Source organism: Corythoichthys intestinalis, chromosome 20 (genome assembly GCF_030265065.1).
Source record: "Corythoichthys intestinalis isolate RoL2023-P3 chromosome 20, ASM3026506v1, whole genome shotgun sequence".
Taxonomy (NCBI): domain Eukaryota; kingdom Metazoa; phylum Chordata; class Actinopteri; order Syngnathiformes; family Syngnathidae; genus Corythoichthys; species Corythoichthys intestinalis.
In genome coordinates, this window is record NC_080414.1 from 23406814 (window position 1) to 23430983 (window position 24170).

At 38.6% G+C, this 24170-nt stretch overlaps 1 protein-coding gene across 2 annotated transcripts in view; it reads left to right on the top strand.

Annotated features, from left to right (window-relative positions):
* The first annotated feature begins 1368 nt into the window (after positions 1–1368).
* Positions 1369–24170, top strand: part of plcd1a (phospholipase C, delta 1a) — a 28543-nt gene continuing 5741 nt past the window's right edge. The window contains exons 1-10 of one of the 2 annotated variants that reach the window (XM_057825115.1): positions 1369–1552; positions 13339–13497; positions 17876–18104; positions 18179–18308; positions 18374–18602; positions 18665–18866; positions 18947–19091; positions 22881–23033; positions 23134–23280; positions 23530–23686. In XM_057825115.1, coding sequence (XP_057681098.1) covers positions 1522–1552; positions 13339–13497; positions 17876–18104; positions 18179–18308; positions 18374–18602; positions 18665–18866; positions 18947–19091; positions 22881–23033; positions 23134–23280; positions 23530–23686 — 1582 coding nt within the window. In that variant the 5' untranslated portion in view covers positions 1369–1521. Of the gene's footprint in view, positions 1553–6100; positions 6505–13338; positions 13498–17875; positions 18105–18178; positions 18309–18373; positions 18603–18664; positions 18867–18946; positions 19092–22880; positions 23034–23133; positions 23281–23529; positions 23687–24170 lie in introns of those variants that run through there. The other variant, XM_057825114.1, reaches the window with a different exon arrangement.

Sequence of the window (24170 nt, forward strand, 5' to 3'; positions counted from 1 at the left end):
GTTGTTTTTTTTAAGATCTAGAAGTTTTTTGAGTGAAAGCAGTGAATTTTTTTTCTAGTCACATCTGAGATGCAATTGTTGGCTGTTTTCAACAATGTACATCGAAAATAAAGACATTGACTGAAAATGGTTCAATATTGGATTAAATGTCTTTTTTTCTCATGTATATTTATAATTGCTCTTTACCTAAAAAAAAAAAAAAAAAATGTTTTATCCGATTACTTGATTAATCGATAGAATTTTCAGTCGATTACTCGATTACTAAAATATTCGATAGCTGCAGCCCTAGTGTATTATAACAATAAATCAACAAGATGACATTAACATTATTAACATTCTCTTAAAGCGATCCACGGATAGAAAGACTTGTAGTTCTTAAAAGATAAATGTTAGTACAAGTTACAGAAATTTTATATTAAAACCCCTCTTAATGTTTTCGTTTTCTTAAAATTTGTAAAAATTTCAATCAAAAAGTCAACTAGTAGCTCGCCATTGTTGATGTCAGTAATTACACCATGCTCACTCATGGTACTAACCCATAAAATCAGTTGGACCCAAATGCCGACAGAGGGCGCCAAACACCAAAAAACAAGTAACAAGCGGACATTACACTGTACTGTCATTTTAGTCTGTTTGAGCGAGGCATGTGCGTTAATTGCGTCAAATATTTTAATGTGATTGATTTAAAAAATTAATTACCGCCCGTTAACGCGATAACTTTGACAGCCCTAATAATTACCTATCCTCGAACAAATCACTCTTGAGACAATCCTCCCTGTTTGTATGAGGTACAGCTTTCATACTTTTTCAACATAAATCCGGCGTTGGATCGCTGCATGTGCTGCTGCAACAGACTGCGAATAACTGAAGCGGATCGTGGAATGGCCCCTTACTTGAAGGCGTGGCGCAGTGAAGGTCAAATCTGACCCGTCAATATCATTATGGAGTCTCTGGCCTCCACTTTTCATTTTTAGTGTCTGTGGTACCTGCAGCAGCAATATCATAACCCTTTTCAGAAATAGTCATTCATGTGCATCACCTTTAGAATTCATGCACCACCGGTGTTATTCCCTTTCCCAATGCCCTATCATTTCAATAAAATGTTTACATGTTAGTACACATACAACAACAAAGAAAAAAGACTGCAAAGAAAACATGAGTATTAATCGAGAAATCCCTAATCACACCCACGCGTCCAAATGTCACCAAACATGAGGTGACAAAAAATATTTTCAATGAAAGAATGCATTGAATTCCAGGAGCTCCCTCTCCACGCCTGCATGAAAGTACTTGTCAGACCGGCATGGCAGTAGTGGGTGTGGACGGAACCCGGTTCATCTAGAGCAGACGGGGCTGTTACCAGTTGCACACTGCGGCTCAGAGAGTAGAGAGAGGAGCGGAGAAAGGGGCAAAAGTAAACTCCCTATAGAAGAACACACACGTTTTACGATCAGGAATAGGGTGGAGGAGGACAGAGTGGTGGACTTTCGGCCCCAAGCAGATACTCGGAGCCAAGGCAGAATGGAGGCCAACGGCACTGCTGGGAGACACAGTGAGTTGTGTTGGGTGACACATAGCTTTATAACTCAATATTACTTCTGATTTAACAATGTACCCATAGATCAATAGAAGGTAGGGTTACCAATTTGAGGATTGTTGGCCAACATAAAGCTTGGGTCATTGTTTTGGCAAAATATTACATATTTTTAAAGTCTGAGTGACTGGGTCCCATGACTTGCCCAACTCACAAGTTATATAGAGCTTGAATGATTTTTAGTAATGTTTGTTCAACCAGAAATATGCGCCTTTTCGGCATGACCAAAAAGCGTCACCTACTGATGTCCTGCTCACATTAAATTCAATCTAAGCTTTTAAGAAAACATACAAAAAAAAGTAAGAAAATAACTAATAACTGAATTGATTCATGGCATAAATTTTGTGTGCTGCTCTGGGGATTGCTAAACTCTGGTGGACCACCAAGGCATGCAAAGATAGACTAATGGGATAATTTAGCCTACATTTTCAAATGATTCTGTTTTCACAAAATAAAAAAGATTGAATATAAGGATTTCCGGAATAGAATTAGATGTGTGCATGACTTAAACAGTTTCTGGTCAGGTATGATAATGACACATTACATTGTTTTGAAATTTGACTTTTCCACTCACACATTTACAAGGCTACCGACATTTCCTACATGAAATGTTTCATTAGATCTTAGTTTTTTCCTGGGGATGTGCTGGATCAAAAGTTTTGTAGTAGTCAGTATAATGATTTACGTTTTCTTCCGACGTGTACATTTTTCAAAATATATATTTTTTAGGTTGAATTAAATTGACTTAACAGAATTAATTGGACGGTGACAATATACTAATTAATTAAACATTCATATATAGTACATTTACTAATATAAATGTTTAATCAGCCTAACTGACGAGAAGCTAATTAAGTCATTAAGTCAAATCACTACAATGGTTCCCACATACAGTATGTGCAGAGGTCCCTCGCTACTTCACGGTTCAACTTTCACGCCCTCAGTACATCGTAGATTTAAAAAATATATACTGTATATATTATAAAAAAGATTTCTAAAAATATATTCATGTACACTTCATTTCCATCTATGTATGTACTTTGTATGCACACCTATACACACACAAACACACACCTGTCATATGAGTGGGAGAGTGAGAGAATGAAGGTACAGTGCTTTTTATATTATTTAGAAATTATTTTATGCATGTTATATTAACATATACACAAAAAAGTATGTTAAAATTAGGGTAAAATTAGGCTACGTCACGATTTTTTACCTTACATGGTCGGTTCTGGTCCTCATTAGCAGCGATAATTGAGGGATCAATGTATATGTGCTTTTAAAGTGGCTGTATACAGTACAGGCCAAACGTTTGGACACACCTTCTCATTCATGCGTTTTCTTGGTTTTCATGACTAATTACATTGTAAATTCTCACTGAAGGTAATAAAACTATGAGTGAACACATGTGAAATTATGGACTTAGCATAAAAAAGGTGAAATAACTAAAAACATGTTTTATATTCTAGTGTCTTCAAAGTAGCCGCCCTATGCTCCGAATACATTTTTAAACACTCTTGCCATTCCCTTGACTAGTTTCAACAGGGAGTCACCAAATAGGGTTTTTGACTTAACAGGCATTCTTTTTCAGGGTTAATTAGTGGAATTTATTGCTTTAGCAATGGGGTTGGGACCTTCATTTGTGTTGCATTGAATGAGATGTGTCCAAACTTCTGGCGTGTACTGTATATATACTGTATATATAATCCAAGGGCATAGGTTTACATAGGAACGGGAGGGACATACAGTAACACTACCAATTTTTCAGGATGCTCAAATTGTCCCCACCAACTTTCAAGTAACCTTATTTGCATTATATAATGACTTCAGTTATATAGGTAATTTAGATTGTCTCCCCATATGTTGTAAGGATAGAATTGACCCTATCAATATTAAGTGAATTATTTTCATTATGTTCAGACTTACATTTACCACTTTTCACTGCACATTTGCACATTTGATTGGCTGATGACTTGACCCCCCTCGCCCCCACCACCACACACTCACAGCTCCAGCCCCATGCCGCCTCCTCCGCCCTCTTCGAAAAGGAGGGATATTAGAATTTTTTTTTTTTTTGGCCAGCAGCAGCTGCAGCCACTATAAGTAATGTAAAAAGGTGTCAGTGCTGTGGAGGTGGGGAAGACACCACTAATTTTGTTACTGAAAGTCCCACCTGTATCAGCGCAAGCATAACATTAAACTGTGTGAATTTGTTAACCTGCAAAACTTGAGTAGGAAGCTACTTGGACAGAAGTGTTCTCCTGTATGGGTTTTCTACTGTAAACGTTAATTAAACTGGGAGTAATGTAGTGAACTGAGGTTTATCCCTTTCTCCCCAATTTTCATTTTTATTTTATTTATGTGGTTTTAAAGCAGCCCAAAGGAGCTTTCATTTTTTTGTTGAGTTTGGCTATGCCTGTGGACAAAAGCAGTAGTGTCTTACCTAACGAAAGGCTGAATTTTATTTATTTTTGTTATTCCCTGACTAAGAGGTTTTTTCAGTTATATTTAATTTATATATATATACTGGGGCTGTCACAATTATCCCGTTAAAGGGCGATATTTAATTTTTTAAAATTAATCACGTTAAAATATTTGACGCAATTAACGCACATGCCCCGCTCAAACAGATTAAATGACAGTACAGTGTCATGTGCACTTGTTACTTGTGTTTTGGGAGTTTTGTCGTCCTCTGCTGGCGCTTGGGTGCGACTGATTTTATGGTTTTCAGCACCATGAGAATTGGTGGTGCTGAACAATGGCGAGCTACTAGTTTATTTTTTGTTTGAAAATTTTACAAATGTTATTCAAACGAAAACATTGAGGGGTTTTAATATAAAATTTCTATAACTTGTACTAACATTTATCTTTTAAGAACTACAAGTCTTTCTATCCATGGATCGCTTTAACAGAATGTTAATAATGTTAATGCCATCTTGTTGATTTATTGTTATAATAAACAAATGCAATACTTGTGTACAGTATGATGAATGTATATATCCGTCTTGTGTCTTATCTTTCCATTCCAACAACAATTTACGGAACAATATGGCATATTTTATAGATGGTCGTAATTGCGATTAATTGCGATTAATTACGATTAATTAATTTTTAAGCTGTGACTAACTTGATTAAAAATTTTAATCGTTTGACAGCCCTAATTTATACATTATAAATATATTATATTAATTTCTCAACAATGTTGAGTCATAGACTTCATAATGACATTGACGGGACACATTCCTCAGACACTGTGCCAGGCCTTCAAGTAGGGGGCCGTCCCACACTCCTCTTCAGTTGGTTGAAGTCGGTCGCAGTTTTCTCAAACACATGCAGCGATCCAACGCCGGATTTAGGTTGAAAAAGTACGAAAGCTGTCCCGCATACAAACAGGAAGGATTGTCTCGGAGTGATTTTTTTCGAGAATTCAAGGTAATTATATTTTTCGTACCATGCACGAATTTTGAAATGTTGTGAAAAAAATCAATGGGAGACATTAACCGCTATGGCATTGGCGTCATAATTCGCAATATTTACGTAAAATAAATGCTAACTGCTCGTTTTATTTTGCTTTGAACCAAGAATCGAGACTGTTTTACGTTCATATCTATAAAGAATTCAGGGATTTAAGCACTTATTCACAAGAAATTTTCAACGTAAAAACCTCTTTGTGGTGATGAATGGCGCCACAGCGGCTTAAAGACTAGCAGCTCATTTGACATATTTACGTAAAATAAATGCTAACTGCCCGTTTTAATTTGCTTTGAACCAAGAATCGAGACTGTTTCATATCCATATCTATAAAGAATTCAGGGATTTAAGCATTTATTCACAAGAATTTTCAACGTAAAAACCTCATTGTCTGTGTTGCCACTAGGTAAGCTATGACGGAGATCGGCCCCTTATTAAACAGCCCCGTGTCCCGTTAATATATTATGAAGTCTATGGTTGAGTGGTCTTAAATGTTTATTTTTTCCATTCCTGGATAGTTACTAGATTATTAAGTTTGTATTTGTTCTGTATGATAATATAATTTATGTTCAAATAGGCCTATTGCCATTTAGATTTGCTAATAAAATCCAGACATTTATTCTGGAAGTTTCTTTAGTAGTTTTTGAAAACAAATGTTGAATTGAACGGTGTATCACCTGAACCAATACATATGAAAGTTAGTATAGTCAATACAGATGTATTTTGCTTTATGTATCATTTAGCCTATAAATTAATTAGGTTCATATTCGTGAGAAATGTAGCCATGACCCACATTCACCCAATCTGTTTGGTCTTATTAATGCAAAAAGTGTATATGCAGGTTATGCTGTTATATCTTCCCTACCAATGTTGAGACCATACTTACACCCTTGATATAATCACAACACATTAGGAATTCTACTTTACCACGACGTACCAGTTTGATTGATTAGACCTTTTCCCACAATATTCCACTTCCCCCACCTCATCAGTTGTCATAGAAAGTGATTCATATACTCTTAGGTCACGTGACACATTTGTTTATGCTGTTTGTACTAAGTTGACACAAGACTGCTGCATTCTTGCTCGCTAGTGTGTATACAAACAAACGGATTCCAAATATGGGCTCAGACTATGAGGAATTTTTGATACATTTCCTTTTTCCAACTCTCGCTGCAACAAAATCGTGGTAAAGACAAGAACCTGGACCCGCCCAATGACAGAGCTCTTATGTGCTATTCTATTACGTGCTCTCTGCTCCTTTTACCAACCCCGGTACGAGAATGGACTTTTTAAAGTCTCCTTGCGGGCGTAGATAGATAAACTTTGTTGTGCAATGTCGTGCTGGAAAAATAGACAGAAAATGAGTCCTGCGGAGGAGCTGGCTCACAAAGAAAACTTGAGGAAGGTGGCTAAAGAGAACGGGAAGCGTATCGGTGAGTGAACCCCACTCACACCCCTCACTACCACACTTTTCTCGAAATTCAGGGGTGATGCAGCTGTATTTGAAATGGATGGCTTTTAAAGCGATTCAAGGATCAATATGGTGACATTGGGAAGTTTTTTTCTTCTTCTTAGTGAAGATTAGGTTTTCTTAAGGGCGACCTCCACATTGCCTGGAGCAGTGGATTGGATTTGACAGAAGACACCATGTCATTAAAGCGCAAGACAACACCTAGTAGCTATACGGTGATCCCTCGTTTTTCGCGGTTAATGGGGACCAGAACCCGCCGCGATAAGTAAAAAAAAAAAAAAAAAACCGCGAAGTAGCGCCCCCCAGCACCACCCCCCCATTTTTTTTTTGTTTTTGTTTTTTTTGTGATATGTTCAATGTATTTAATCAGATTTAGCATTGGAAAGACATACTTAGAAGATAATTTTACACTTTTGTTGCCAAAAATATTTTTTACAAAATGTATATACAGCGGTACCTTGACATACGATCGCTTCGACACCCGGTCTTTTTGACATTCGATGTAAAATTTGACTCGTCATTTGTTCCTAAATCCGACGACATGCTCGAAACACGACGACATCACAGCACCACAGACGGACGCACGAGGGATTTTCTTCTGAGAGAAATCAACACATAGCCTGGCTCTGCCAGACTATTCTCCCTGTATTTTTCAAACAGAGAGAAATAGTCTGGGACCCATCCCATTGACGGCCTTTTCGAGCAGATACAAAATCAATAGACAAATCAGATTCGTTTATTTGCGTGACGTGTTCTTCACGAGCAACGTCACTCTTGCGCGTCGAAAGTCGTCCCTTCAGCAACACAGACGGTGAACGGCAGAGCCGAGAATATGTTCCAATCCACGGTAAAATCAGTTTTAAATGACCAAAAACACATCGACACGAGTCACTGACAACAATCTGTCTCGCGCTAGCCATGTCGAATAAACTCCGCTCTCTTCATATGTTTACTTCCGCGCGCAAGTCCGTCATCCTGAAGTCGCCATTTTACTAACGTCACGTCTGCCCGTCGCTGATTGGTCCACTCCGCTGTCTGTATGCTGTGGCTTGCTCCGCCCTGGAAATTGTTTCCGTGGGAAGGGTGGCCAGACTCAATAGCTGGAACAGCGTTGAGTCTGGTGTACCAGGCTAATCAACACAGGTTTCAAAAAGGTTAGCACAGGTGGTGAAACTAGGAAAAGTTGAGGCTTACTGACGATGCAAATGATAGAAAATAATGAGTGTTGGGTGCGCAGCCTTGAACTGGCTCAACATTGCAGCTGTGGAATGTCTACGATGTCTCTGGTCCTCTTCCGACCACCGTTTGCCAGTATTTATAATATTTATAATTATTATTGTGCTAACATCGCCAAAGAAATCACCAGCTTCGTCAGGTTTTTATTATTTATTTCAGAACTTGTCCAACTTAAAACGCCTACTGTCCGCCGCAGTTGAGGTTTTCTCAACAAAACATTAAAAGTGAAAGTTAACTGCACCGCTCCCTCTCTTTGTCACGTCAGCCACGCGGTGCGTTCAGGTACAGCAAAAAAATTCTGCCACATTAGAACGCGATTCGTTACATTATTACAGGAATTATTGATATTATTATATTGTTATTCCAATTTTTATTTATAATTTATTTGTTTTGCTGTGTGTAATTGCAATTTGTAAAAGTACCAGCAGCATTTATTAAGGATTTAGTGTAGGTTTTTGGGCTGTGGAACAAATTAATGGTATTATAATTAGGGTTGTTCCTATCATGTTTTTTTTGCTCCCGATCCGATCCCAATCATTTTAGTTTGAGTATCTGCCGATCCCGATATTTCCCGATCCGATTGCTTTTTTTTTGCTCCCGATTCAATCCAATCAATCCCGATAATTTTTCAAGATCCTATATATTTTGGCAATGCATGAAGAAAAAAATGAATAAAACTCGGACGAATATATACATTCAACATACAGTACATAAGTACTGTATTTATAATGAAGATAAATCCTCAAGATGGCATTTACATTATTAACATTCTTTCTGTGAGAGGGATCCACGGATAGAAAGACTTGTGACTTTGTATTTTGTGACTAAATATTGCCATCTAGTGTATTTGTTGAGCTTTCAGTAAATGATACTGTAGCCATGCCCAAATGCATGATGGGAAGTGGAACCATGACTGTGCGTAGTGCTACCAATTGTTATATCTTCTCTGCGTTGGGAAATAACATAAGGTGCTAAGAAAAAGATCAATTGCCACCTTGCTTTTCCCCACATTGCTTCCCATGATATTTCTAATCGAAGGGAGAGGGATTGTAATGCTTTAGCCAATTAAAAAAAGCTCCAAAGGCTGCCAAAATTCTCTGTACTCATTTTACGCTGCCTTTTATCTCTCTACATAGGTAAAATGGCGCCATTACAGATTGAGCACGACAATGCGTGAGTGGGTCGTGCAACGCATGCATTAATTGCGTTAAATATTTTAACGTGGTACATTTCAAAAAAATTAATTACCGCCGTTATCGGGTTAAATTGGATAACCCTACCTTAAGCCTAAACTAAAGACTCTGGATGAGTGTAACATATTATGTCTGTAACATTAAATACAATTAGAAAACGATTTAATTAAAGAATATATATATATATATATATATATTAAAAAAAGGCATGGCCGATATTTTTTTGCCGATTCAGATACTTTTAAAATGATGTGATCGGACCCGATCGATCGATCGGGACATCTCTAATTATAATGTATTCGTATGGGAAAATCCTGCTCGACATACGACCATTTCGACTTACAAAGTCCTGGATCTAATTAACTTTGTGTGTAGATGTACCACTGTATTTATTTTAATAAATGTTTTTTAAGCACTTCAAATGTAATAGTTAGGAAAAGTGGCATGAAAAATGAATGAATGAGTGTAATAATTATGATAAGCTTTGAACACGTTACTATCTCGCCGAATTATTTTGAAACAAGAATAAAGTACTGTAGTCGAAAAATGGGAGTCATTTTGGGAGTCCACTCAAACGGCTCACTTACGCACATTGAATTGCCACAGCAACTGTTTAACAAGTTAAACGATGATTGACGCATGCAGCGCTATGAAGTTAGCAGGTCTAGTTGACTTCCAAGTTGTAGTTTTTTCGAAAAGATATTTTTTAAAAATCAACTTTACAAACAACATAGTTCATTTAACCTAACCAACCTCCGAGTCCGATAATGTTTATTACATTAGTGAGCATAGTGAACAAGTTGTAGTGACTGAAATGCACATAGTTGTGTCTGATCTGATCTAATCATATTTTCCAACATTTCTTTAGAAAAGCAGCAGTAAAAAAGGACACAAAAAAGGGTTGTTCCAGAATTTGTTTTGCAAGCTTCAAAGAAAAAAATAAAATGCGGAAGTAAAAGTCAAGACATGTGTTAACTAAGTGTCTATAACTATTTGTCAGATTGAAAGTGCATGATTTTTAAATCCGGTGTTAGTCTGAAGGAAAAAAATACACTCATATGATTTGTATTAAACATGAGTCACACGAGTATAAAGGCATGCAATTCTCTTCTGATGAACCCGGCATTCAAATAGCACATCCTTGCTTGATTTTCTCCAACATGCACGGTGCAGCTGCATGTTGATAATCTGAGACGGTTTAACCGGCCAAGGTGGGGGGAAAAATGTCAGCAATGTTGTTATTCTGCCTACGACCCTGACGCCTTTTTTCCCCGAGGAAGCGCTTTGCAGCCGTGGGTGCCCTCGACGAGACAATACTTCCATTCTATCCCAAAATGTTAACTCATTCGAAACATACAATGACACTGAACATTTATTTGGGTTTGTATGACATCCACCCAAAAGTCATGTGTCACTTAAGTCAAAAGCAATCATGCTGTTCTAACGGTGATTGTCGATTAGTCTGAGTCATTTTCATCAGAGGCCTCACACTCCCTTCCAAGACCGCCGAGATCAGCGCTTTAAGCATAAACCTCTGCTCATCTCTAATTCTACAGTAAATGCTCATAGTGCTGAATGCAGAATTAAGTTGAAGCCACATGACTGTGTTTTTTTTAAACCCAAGATGTGAATCACTCATGCATTATAGTGTATGACCGGGTCATGTTGTTCTAATACCAAAACAAGAGGTTAAATAATGCAGCGTGAAGCCGTGAACCACAATGTAATGCTAGTAAAAATAAAACTACTCACTGGGAATTGGACAGTCGGGTGGCCTGGTGGTGAACTTGTCTGCATCACGGTTCTGGGTTCGAATCTCAGTTAAGTTCATAGCATCTTAACCAGTGTCAGCTTAGACAGGCACCAGTTATCAGTGACCTAACAGAGAACAAGAACTATCAGTAAATGTATGGGTGGTTATCACGTTACAGTGATCCCTCGTTACTCGCTGTTAATGGGGACCAGCACCTGCCACGATAAGTGAAAAACCGCGAAGTAGCGTCCCCCCACGAAAAAAAAACAAAACTGTTTTTTTTGCTTGTTTGTTCAATGTTTTTTATTCAGATTAAGCATTGGAAATAGATTTCAATAAGACATGTATTTGTCCCCAAAGTATAATTTTTTTTTAAAAGACTGGTGACTTGAAGTTCCACACTGAGACCCCCAATTTGGCCAAATTTCAAAGTTGTCCGATATGCATGTGTGATACATCATTGGAAAGCTTAAAATCTTAGTTTTCTGGGGGAAGAAAAATTTTGAACAGGAGGGCATTAAAATAAATAAATAAATAAAATAATTAAACGGCAAAACCCTATCTGGAAGTGAGAGCACGCAAGAGCAGAATTACAGACGCCATGACTTTAACAAGATATTATCGCGTACTTACCTTGTTTCGATCCAAAAACTCCATGTAGCATGTATCACTGAGTGTCAAGACACAGCTGTGAATGGCCACGGCTGGAGTTTTGGGGGATTTTATTGGTGAAACATGGTATTATAAGACGGATCGCGATGCAGAAATTGCAGACATCAAGGAGTGGTCGAGATTTTCATTTTCATATATTTACCCTTTTAAACATAATTTGTTTGGATCGATTATTTATCATCTAACATATCGGAGAAAATGCGACAGTAACAAAAAAAATAGAATTAAGCGATAGCTATGAGGTAGATATCCGTGACTTTTTTACAGACACCATTTTTTTCAATGTGACGTCATTTGTTTAATTAAAAGTTTAAAATATGCGAGTGAATAATTTTTTAAAGCTGTTTTTTTTTTTTTTTAAACAAAATATTAGACATCAATTAATGATTCTAGGCTAAAAATGACAGACATTTTGAAAAATAAATATAATTATTACCTTTGTTTTATGGCTGGGCTGAAACAAAAGCGGTTGCGTGACGTCTGTAAACGAGGGTTTCCAGGGTAAAACAGAAAAATTAAAAATAGTTCGGGGGCTTAATGCGCCATGAATCTGCTATGGCAGCATATAGACATATTATTCTATCAAACACAACAGTCCTTTCAGCTTAAAATACAGCAGTTTTTTAAAAGAGGGGTGCAAGAGCAGAAACTGCTTTTTCAGCCTTGTCTCTGTTTCCGCCATATTCTTTGTTTAATAAATGGCTTTTAAGCATTTCAAATGTAATAATTATGATACGTTTTAAACTGTTTATTGTCCCACCAAATTATTTTAAACAAGGATAAAGTACAGGGTGTTCCAAAATGGTTGACCCCATTCTAAATGCCCATATCTCGGTAACTACTTGATGGATCCTAATGAAACTAAATACACTTTATGTTGAAAGTCATACGTTTTATTGGTTAAATTTACAAAGAAAAGTACAAATATTTGTTGGTCCTATGACAGATTTTCATATGATATTCAATATATGAGCGCCGCCTGTGACTCTGCACACGTCGAGTAGGTATTTGAGCTCGTGCCAAACTCACTGTAGCATGTCTTCGGTAACAGGTTCCAGTGCAGCTGTAATTCTCTGTTTTGTTTTTTAGTTGGTGCCTTCTTTGCAAAATTTGTAAAGAAGGCACGCTGCACTGTTTTCGGTGACTGAGTCTGAGCATACTCTAACACGCAAAATGCCATTTCTTTTGAAGTGAACAGTATTTCTTAACCTGAAAAGATAGAAATGCCAAACGTTACACCCAAAAACTTGAAACCTTTCTACACAAGCTGTGAAAATTTGAGGTCATTCCAACGAAAATTGTCAAAATTGTTGGCCTACGAAATGGGGTCACACATTTTGGAACACCCTGTACTGTACTGTCGTTCTGTTACCTCCCTTGGCTGTGACTCATTGAGTGACATGTGGAAATTTTAAACTGCTCAGGATCACTTTCAACATGTTGCATTTATCGAACGTTGCCACACACACACGTTCATTCCAGCACGCGCTTCCTTATCCCCCCGCTCACTTAATGCACACACAGAGCCTGTCTGTTCCAAGGCAGCACTTCATTGAGTGAATCTTCTCAAATCGTCTCTCTTAAACACATTGAGTTGCCACAGCAACTGTTTAACAAGTTAAACGATGATTGACACATGCGGCGCTTTTGAAGCCCATGACTCTGGCAAGATCAGACACTAACATCAGTCAACATTTTTAACTTTAATAAGCAACTCCAGTGCACTTGCACTGCCTGCCTGGGGAACGAAGAGCAGGGAGAGGGAGGGAGGGAGGGAGCAAGAGTGAGACTAAGCGATTGGCTCGGGATAGCTCATCTGTTTTTTTTTTGTTTGTTTTTTTTTTAATGGAAAATCCGAGATGGACTGATGGCGCGAAATTTGAAGCGCGAAGTAGCGAGGGATCACTGTAAATTGATTTAAATATTGTCGTTTTCTCCCTAGGTTTAGATGGCGACCCGGATCTGCAATTCCTTATAGTCGGCGGCATGCTGACCAAGGTCCGGTCCCGTTCCTGGCAGAAGAATCGCTTCTACCGACTGCAGGAGGACTGCAAGACCGTGTGGCACGATTCCAACAAATTCTTTAATCGCAAGCACACGTGTGAGTACACAAAAATATTTGGTTTGTCCTCTGGGGACTTTGTTTTCTTATTCAATGTAGGGCTGCAGCTATCGAATATTTTAGTAATCGAGTAATCGACTGAAAATTCTATGGATTAATCGAGTAATCGGATTAAACAAATATATTTTTAGGTGAAGAGCAATTATAAATATACATGAGAAAACAAGACATTTCATCTAATCTTGAACCATTTTCAGTCAATCAATGTTTTTATTTTCGATGTATATTGTTGAAAACAGCCAACAATTGCATCTCAGATGTAACTAGAATAAAAAAAGACTAATTCACTGCTTTCACTCAAAAAACCTTTTGATCTTATTAAAAAAGAAAAAAAAAATATATATATACATATATCGTTACGCTTGATAACACACATCACTTAAAAGTTTTTAATGTAATTTTAATTTTTAATTAATTTTAAAAAAATTTTGTGTGATTTTTCGCTTCGAAATGCAAAAATAAGACTTTGAGACGTCACTCGGTTCGGGTTAGCATGTCGGCTAGCTGTCAGGTCTCTTGCTTTGTTTACATTCTCCAAAGCGGGAAGGGGAAGGGAAATGACAAAATCCTGACTAACTGCGGTGGCATAAAATATCGTCGGGAGGTGCGACAGTAAAGGTGAAGTCGACAGTTTTGACCATTATGGAGTAATTATGCCATGTCATGCCATATTTTTATTATTTCATATTCTACTCGTATTTAGCACGAGACTTAGGATTTTTTTCCCACGTTTCAATTAAATTTCTATTTGTGCTAAGCCATTTTTAAGTTCTAGTTAAGTTTTAAGTTAGTCTAAACTGTAAGTCCTGATAGGATTTTGAGTTTTTGCAGTGTTCAAAATAAATGTATGATACAGGCTGTATTGGAGCACATTAGGGACCAGTGCTACTTGGTGTTTTATCCAGCAATGACTACTGAGCTAAATTTGATATTTAGCATTATTGAGTTTTTATTTTACACCCTCATCACTCCACAACGCTATGTTATGTTCAAGCCTACATGTAAGACACGTTAGCCACGCATCGAAAGTGGTCATAATTAATAGAAACCTAGCCCTCCGCAGGGCTAACGTTACTTGAGCTAGTGACAGTACCGTTAATCTTATTTATTAGCGCTTAGCGCTCTTCATTAGCGCTTAGCGCTCTACTGCTTTAAGATGGCGGCTGCTTACTAACGCAGCCCGGACGCGGCCGAGTCTGTCATTAAGCATCGAGTTCAACATACATGTGATCTCTATGAGACTCATCAGACGCTACCTGCTACCAACGTAGCATCGTGCGGGCTAGTATTTAGCAACGTCGGCGTCGTTTGTAGCGGCTGTCGGCTGCGGTAAGTTTTTTTCCCTTCTTCCTCTACGCACGTGACATCAGCGCGTTGTCCCGCATCAAAAATAGTCCGAGCAAAACGTGATGCTTAGAGCTGTCAAAATAAACGATTACTCGAGGTGAATAAGATTACTCGGATCAGTTTTTAAACTCGAGTTACTCGAGTTGCTCGAGTATTCGTTTCGGCTCTAATTCAATGTTTTTTTTAAACACCACCACTGGGACAAAAAAATATATATATAAATGCCGTATTTTACAGGCTTTGTAAAACGGAGCTTCTAAATTTGCTATCAAAATCCTAATGCGGGTTTGTTTTGATTGTTGTTCACTCTCATGGCACAGGGGACTTTCTGACCGCTGACTTTCCTTTGCATATTTCCTCGCCTCCGAATCAAGATTTTCCATCCAAATTCCCGATCGTTACACAAATACTGCCTTTTAAGCTTCCAATGTGTGTGAGCAGTCAGCTGAGAACTGAGTACACCGCCCAGATTTTTGGGTAGCTTACAAGTGCACCTCCTGCCAGCACCGACTCGATGCTGCCCCTCCCCTTTCATGATTGACCTTTCGAATTGCCTCCGCATGGATTCCCCTCAAAACAAAGACTTACATTGGACCACGTGCGTCAAACTCAACGGTCTGTTCATCTGTATGATGTTATAGTCATGACAGCCCTTTAAACGGCCATTGACGACTTACTGGGTGATATCATGGGTGTTCTTCCGTGCATCAAGCTGCTTCATAATACAGTCAGACTCTAGACTTTCTCATCTAACAAAATGTCTTTCATCCCTGCGAATGTCAGCTCTTGTTTTCGTCTGCTTTTGAGCGGTTCAAACAAGGGCAGCAGAGTGGGCGGGTAATGAAATCTCAACTTGTGCGGGAATTTAATACTTTGCTTGACCACAAGCAGAACATCTCAAGGGGCCGCTTTGTAAGCTCAAATGACAGGGCGTAATTGCTTACCGATACACATCAGAGGATGCAACCACTCCTGTTAAGCAACGCCTTCTTTTATATCCACATTAAGATGTCAGAGCAAATAAGACTGTCATAAAAATGGGATGGTAATTATTGTTTTTTTTGTTGTTGTATTTTTTAAGTGACTTATTGTATATATGGCGGAAAACACTCAGGTGACTTGAAGTTCCCCTCTGAGACCCCCAATTTGGCCAAATTTCAAAATTGTCCCATATTAATGTGTTATACCACATTGGAAAGCTTGAAAATATCTATTTTCTGGTAGAAGAAAAATTTTGAACAGGAGGGCATTTTAAAAAAAATATATATATATATTTTTTGAAACCCCTAAACTAACTCGAGGTGAGAGCATGAGAGAGCATAATCAAAGACACCATAATTTTAACAAGATATTATTGCGTACTTACCTTGCTTCGATCCAAAAACTCCGTTTAGCATCATGTACAGATGTCATCCCGATCGATCGGGTCCGATCACGTCATTTTCAAAGTATCGGAATCGGCAAAAAAATATCGGACATTCCTTTTTTTTTAACATATATGTTATTTTATGAAATCGTTTTCTAATTGTATTTAACGTTACAGACAAAATGTCTTACACTCATCCAGAGTCTTTAGTTTTGGCTTAAAGTAGGGCTATCAAATGTATCGCGTTAACGGCGGTAATTAATGTTTTTTTAATTCAATCACGTCAAAATATTTAACGCAATTAACGCATGCACTGCACGACCCACTCACGCATTGTAGCGTTCAATCTATAATGGCGCCGTTTCACCTATATATAGAGCTAAAAGGCAGCGTAAGATGAGTAGAGTGAATTTTGGCAGTCTTTGGAACATTTTTTTAATTGGCTAAAGCCTTACAATCCCCCTCTCAATAATTGTGGGAAGCAGTGTGGGGAAGAAACATAGTAGTTGATCTTTTTCTAAACACCATGTGTTATTTTCCAACGCAAAGAAGATATATCAATTGGTGCCACTATGCACAGTAGTGGGTGCACTTCCCATCATGCATTTGGGCAGAACAGTTAAATTGCTACAGTATCATTTACTGAAAGCTCAAATACACTAGATGGCAATATTTAGTCACAATATACAAAGTCACATTTATCCTTTGAGAATTACAAGTCTTTCTATCCGTGGATCCCTCTCACAGAAAGAATGTTAATAATGTAAATGCCATCTTGAGGATTTATTGTCATAATAAACAAATACAGTACTTATGTACTGTATGTTAAATGTATATATTCGTCCGAGTTTTATTCATTTTTTTCTTAATGCATTGCCAAAATGTATATGATCGGGAAAGATTATCGGGAATGATTGGAATTGAATCAGGAGCAAAAAAAAAGCAATCGGATCGGGAAATATCGGGATCGGCAGATACTCAAACTAAAACGATCGGGAGCAAAAAAACATGATCGGAACAACCCTAATAAATACATATAAAATTGCTAAAACCTATTCTTATTTTATTAAATCTTTAAATAAATCAAATAAATTACTAATATTTTGTGCATTAGAACAGATTAAAATAAAAATGTTAGGTGAAAAAAAAAATTGAAAAGTTATTTTTATTTTTATTATTTAAATTATAAGACTCTTGAGCTTGTAAATCAGTGGACTCGATTTAAAAAAACAACCTGCGAGCCAATTTTGTCCTCCTCTCTTTTAAACTGCTCCTTTACTCTAAGAACGCAAATACAATACTGTTTTTATCATATTTACTGGTAAAAAGCAACATGCCATTTTCATTTTTTATGAGTGTCTTGTGCGTCTAAGGCCACAGTATCAAGAGCAGATACAAAGTGCTTCCTGTTGATAGGCAAGACAACCAGTTTCTGGCACACTGCACTGTACACACGGCAGACAATGTCCAGTTTGAGGAAGGAAGTTAACGCCATGGCGTATTTCTGCTTCTAGCCTTGACAGCTTTTCATGTTTTGAATGAAGAAGTTTCCTGAAAATTATACTGTCAATGTCAGTGGACAGATCTTTAATTGTGCTGACCTTAAAATTCGCAATTCCTTTCTTCACCACCATCTCCATGTAGTCTCCATCGACGACATCGACTCGGTACGCAACGGCCGGCAGTCCGAGGGTTTGAACAAGCACACCGACCCGAGCGAGGAAGATCGCTGCTTCTCCATCGTCTTCAAGGGTCGCAAGAAAGTCCTAGACCTGATGGCCGACAATCAGCAGGACGCCAATCAGTGGGTCAAAGGCTTTGAGAAGATCATGAGCAACATGCGCAACCTTAGCCGGCAACAACAAAGCGAGCAGTATCCTTGACAAATGACCTCAGATGTTAAGTTAAAAAGTGAGTGGAATGAAAAACCTTGCATCCGATTGCCAGCTGGATCATCGATTGCATGCGCAAAGCTGACAAGAACGCTGACAACAAAATGAACTTGAAGGAGCTGAAGCGCTTCCTGCGACATGTCAACATCGAGGTGGATGACGTGTATGCAGAAGAAATTTTTAAGGTGGACACAAATATTAGAATTTAGCTGTTTGGGAGAGTATCTAACTAATACGCATGGTCTTGCAGAAATGTGACCAGTCCAACTCGGGCTACTTGGAAGACGAGGAGATCAAGAAGTTCTACGAGCTCCTGACCCACCGGGAAGAGATAGACGTTATCTACTCGAACTACGCTGAAACGGACGGTCAGCTGAGTGTTCGGGACCTGCTCAACTTTTTGCTGAACGAGCAGAGGGAAGAGGCGACCGTGTCGGACGCTCTCAGACTGATTGAAAAATACGAGATGGACGAAACAAGTGGGTACACATCGGTAAAAACGGGAATATTTTCCTCATCTTCACCTTGTTTGTCCCTTTAGTCAAACAGAATAGGCACATGAGCAAAGACGGCTTCCAGATGTACCTCCAACATGAAGACTGTGACCTTCTAAACCCGGCCTACAAGAACGTCTACCAGGACATGACACAGCCTCTTAATCATTACTACATTTCGTCTTCACATAACACGTATCTGACCAAAGACCAGCTCAAAGGACCAAGCAGCACTGAAGCCTACATCAGGTAATTAAAAAAGCTCACATTTTTTGACAAATTGTCGAGGGTGCTATGCGTTGAAGTAAAGTTTCTGATTTATATTTCAGAGCTCTGATGAAGAGTTGCCGCTGCGTAGAGCTGGACTGTTGGGACGGGCCCAACGGGGAGCCTGTTATCTACCACGGATATACACTAACGTCCAAAATCCTCTTCAGGGATACAATCAAGGCCATAAAAGACTATGCATTCAAGGTGCCTTGTAGTTTTTACTCAGAAATGACAAGATGCTTCTTTAGCGTGGGATCATGTTACTCAGGAGAGCTTGGAGCATTTACTTATCCAACTACAGAGTGCTTAGCAGAGGCAGTTGCTCTAAGACTGCAAGGGAGGCTCAGCTCAAAAAATCGTGATCAAATGTATACTGCTGTCTGTACGTCATTGACTGGACCCTTTCAAAAACATATCCCGGCAAATGACGCGGATTGGACACTTTCACATACATGTCCTTTGCTGCCCACTTGCGCTCTCTGTGTGGAAGGGCTGCTGGCGTGATTTTATAACCCGAACATTACGTCATTTTTGGTCGGTTGTTACAATGTTGGTCAAATCGTGTTTTGTTACAGAGGAGCGTTCCCAACGTCGTAACTGCAGCCAATTCAAGCTCATCAAGACTGTACAGTATTTAAGCCCAGGAGATCCAAAAGAAGGGTGCCGAGATATTAACTTGCTGGGCGCTAAGCCTGAACGATATATCGTTTAAACATCGCCATGTGCGCAATAGTCCCATCGCAAGCACGTGCGATAGTTTTTATTTTTTTTTAATCCATATACGCCTTGCTTTCTGCTCTGAGCACAGCCTCACACCCTCCCTCTCCCAGCCCTTTGTTCCTCACAGTCACTGCAGCACTTGCTTATCAAAGTTAACGATGCTCGTTGTCTTAGATCTTACCAAAGAAGCGGACTTCAAAGCGGAGTAATGTGTCAATCATCGTTTAACTTGTTAAACAGATTCTGCAAGGAAGCCGCCCTGGAATGAATATGTGTGTGTGTGTGTGTGTGTGTATGTGGAGACGTTGGAGACATATAAAATAAATGCCAGAAGTGACCATGAGGAATTGAAATTTCTACATGTCACTCCAAGAGTCACAGCTACGGTAGATAATGAGAAGCATTTAATAAAGCCAAGCATTTTTCTACTACAGAACGTTATTCTTGTTAAAAAATGATTTGGTTGCACAGTTATGTTTAAAACTGATCATAATTATGACATTTGAAGTGCTTGAAAACCCTTTATTTATATACAATTTTTAAATCACTTTAGGGGAAAAAGTGAGAAAAAACATGTCTTATATGTATCTCTTTCCAATGCTTAATCTGAATAAATACATTGAGCACAAAAAAAACACCAAAAAAATGGGGGGGGGGGCACTCCTTCGCGGTTTTTCACTTATCGCGGCGGGTTCTGGTCCCTATTAACCGCGAAAAACAAGGGATCGCTGTACACTGTGGTGATGGTGAGTCATCCAAAGTCTTTCCAAATAGCTATTCAAGTCATCTAGTGAAAATTTCTTAAAATATATATTTTTTTAATATCGCAAAATATAATATCGCAATATATCGCAAACCCCCCAAAAAATCGCAACAATAGTTTTTTCTAATATCGTTCAGACCTACTGAGCGCCATTCGACACCTCTGCCGCCCTTGTTTTGAAATCCCCTATGTTGTGCTGGTATTTGAGTGTACAGTATTTGTTTTGTTGTCTTATCGGCTCTCTGCCTACAGCTTTGGTTAGTTTTATGGCTCCCCGTTGACCTACTGTCACAGATCCATTGTGTTATTCCCCTTTTTCCGCGATCGCATTTATTTTTGTTTGTATTTAATAAACCGTTAAACCGTTGAACGGATTCCTCCGTTGTTTTTTTGGTTTGAAGTACAACCTTGATTCCGCATTTGTGGACCCTAATATCGGCAACAAAATAAACCGCACATTTCCAAAGATGAAGGATGGACTCTCTTCCTCGGCTTTACGATCCAGTAGCAATTTAATTTTGTTATATTTTCAATTTATCTACTGTATTTCCAGCTTGCGATGTTGATAATTGTGATGTTTGTTTACCGCTTTTTGTCCTACTGCGAAGAAAGAGGAAGTGACGATCGGCCCACCAGGATATTTATGTCCTCAGCCATCGTGCTTGCTTTCACATACGCCTTGTCCCGGGAAGGTTCTGGACATTATACTAAGACGCGACACGCTAAATGTCCGCGTAATCTCAGTGTCAGTAGACCCAGGAAATTGCTTTCACATATAAGGACTGCCCGTTTGAATCCTGGGATTTTAACAGTGATTAGGTGTATGTGAAAGGGGCTTAAATGTGCGCTACAATTCTCTGAACGTTTGTTCAGAATTAGCTTCTTATCACTGGCTAGGAGGTGGCTTGCTTTTCATTCATTCGCACAGCTTCACAGTCCTTTAAACAATGAGTTGAGAGTGCGTTGTCCCACTACAGCGAAACGAGACGAGTAATTGGCTAAAAGATGGGTTTATCCCACCCATCGGACGCTGTACATCTCTGGGGGTCTACGGGCAGTGGGCAGAGCTCAGCTGGCCCGAACGCTCTGTTTCTCTGCATGATGATTGGATGATCTGTCTGAGGATGAATCCCTTTTTACCTGACAGCTAAATGAGCGAATCAGTGATCTTGTCGTACTAACAACCGTGGGAGACATTTTTCAATTTTCATTCCGTTGTTCTGAGTTGAATCAGAGACTTTCATAATTATCCTAGCGACACTTGCTTTGTTAAAAACGACTAGCGACAAATCGAGCTTCTATTTCTAGTGTTTTATTCTAGTGCTGCAACGATTAATCGAGTAACTCGAGTATTCGATTTGAAAAAAATATTCGAATTAGATTTTGCTGCTTCGAGTATTCGTTTAATTGTAATGGTATATTTTGAAAGTGTTTGCTTTTAGTTTTATTGATTTGGGTGGATACACTGCCCTGTAGTCTGCCTCATTTCACATGGCTGAATCCGGCTGCTCCCTGTTAAGACCCACATAAGCTAAGTTGTTGTTTGAGCTAATGTTTTTTTAATGCATTCATAATTTAGTTTGTAAGTATATTTAGCCATTTTTTTGCGGGAAAATGTCTCTGAACCATTTGTTAAGAGCATTCTAAAAAAAACTTTAGCATTTTATAGCATTTAAGCTAGCGGAATTTTTCTATTTAAGTAAGCCCAAAAAATATTCAAATTAAATTTTGTTGCTTCAAGTATTCGTTTAATTAAAGTGGCGTTGTAAAGGTTTATAGGTGTTTGCATTTGGTTTTATTGATTAGGGTGGATACACTGCCCTACGGTCTGCCTCTTTTCACATGGCTGAACCCAACTGCTCCCTGTTAAGGCCAACGTAAGCTAGGTTTTTGTTTGCGCTAATGTTTTATAATGCATTCATAATTTAGTTCATATGTATATTTGTCTGAACCATATGTTAAGAGCTTTCTAAAAAACTTTAGCATTTTACAGCATTTAAGCTAGCGGACTTTTTCTATGTAAGTTAGCCAATTGTTCTTTTGTTGTACATAGATCCTCATTTTTTAGAAAAAAATATACTGTTTGAGGCTCAGCTCAGGTATTTTAATTTTTCATGTTCCTTATCCGATTACTCGATTATTCGAACTAACTAGTCCATCGATTAATCGACTACTAAAATATTCGGCAGCTGCAGCCCTATTTTATTCTATTGTAGCTACTTGTGTTTGGGCACTTGACTTCTGGCACTCTAGTTTCTTTCCCTACCAAACAGCAGGTGCCGCTGAGCCCCTTCACCATCATAAAACACTCACAGGCATACACACTTTGAGCTTCCTCTCATTGAAAGACCAGCATCTGTCACTGGCGCTTACCGTAATGCAGCAGGCATTATCCCAACTGTAGTGGTACTACAATTCATTAAATGAACCCTTTTTCTGTCCCTTGCTGTCAATTGTAGAATTCCATGTTTGTTTTGCTTGCATACTAACGTAGTGTCACCTTCACACAGACATCAGACTACCCGGTCATCCTGTCCTTGGAGAACCATTGCAGCGTGGACCAACAGAAGCTCATGGCCCACTATATTATCTCCATTCTAGGGGACGCCTTGGTCTCGCAGCCCCTTGGGGACTTTGTGCCCTCTGACTTCCCGTCACCTGAGGTGAGGTTGCATTTGTGTCCTTTTGCTTATTCGGGACTCTCCAGTAGGAGTTTTACTGGAACCAGGTTATGGAGAATACTGAAGCTTCCATGTCCTGCAGGAGCTCAAGGGCAAGTTCCTGATCAAGGGAAAGCGGCTGAACAAACTGGACGCCGCATTCAACAATAACAACACAATTTCGGAGGGGACGGTGTCCGAGGAGGATGAGGCAGCGGAGCAAGAGAACGGACAAAGTGCCCCCCAAAAGGTGTGTAAAGCCCTTTTAAAAAAACTACAGATTCAATATTTAGGCAATAGAAGGAAACTTTTTTTTTTTCAACATTTTAGAACTGGAGACGAAAATTCACTAAACATTTTAAAACAAAAGGAAAAAGTCATTGTACACTGAAAGTGCATTTTAAGAGTAGGAGAGCAAAAGCCTGACCTTTTACAACATGATCATTTTAAGTCAATTTAATTTGTCACACATTTTCTTTGGTCACGACTTTCCCTTCAGAATTCAAAAATTAAACTGGCCAGGGAGCTGTCGGACATCGTGGTCTACTGCAAGAGCGTCCATTTCAATGGTTTCGAACATGCCAGGGAAAAGTTGGACTTTTACGAGATGTCCTCCTTCAAAGAAAGCAAAGCCTTCAACTTGGCTGAGAACTCAGGTGACCCCCAACGGATCGAAATGTTAACATCAAGGGTGTAGGTTTGGTCTCAACATTGGAAGGGATGATATAACAGCATAACCTGCATGTACACTTTTTGCTGGGGACGGGACTTTAAAAAGACCAAACAGATTTGGCGAATGAATATGAACCTAATTAAATGATAGGCTAAACCAGGGGTCCCCAAACTACGGGGAGGTTCCGGCCCCCTGAACAAAAGAAAAAAAAAAAATAGATTTTTTTTTTTTTTTCTTTCCCAATAGTGTTATTTATTTCCTCGCTTTTTTCTGTGAAGAACTCAGAGAGGGTTATTTGGTTATTATCTATTTAATTAATAGTATTATTATTATTATTTATTATTATATTATATTATTATTTTATATACTTTTGTTCCGTGAAGAATCCAGAAAGGGTTATTTGATTGTGGCTTTCTGAAAAACAATAAATCTTTACATTTTGGCAGTCCTGCAATCGTCACACCTTT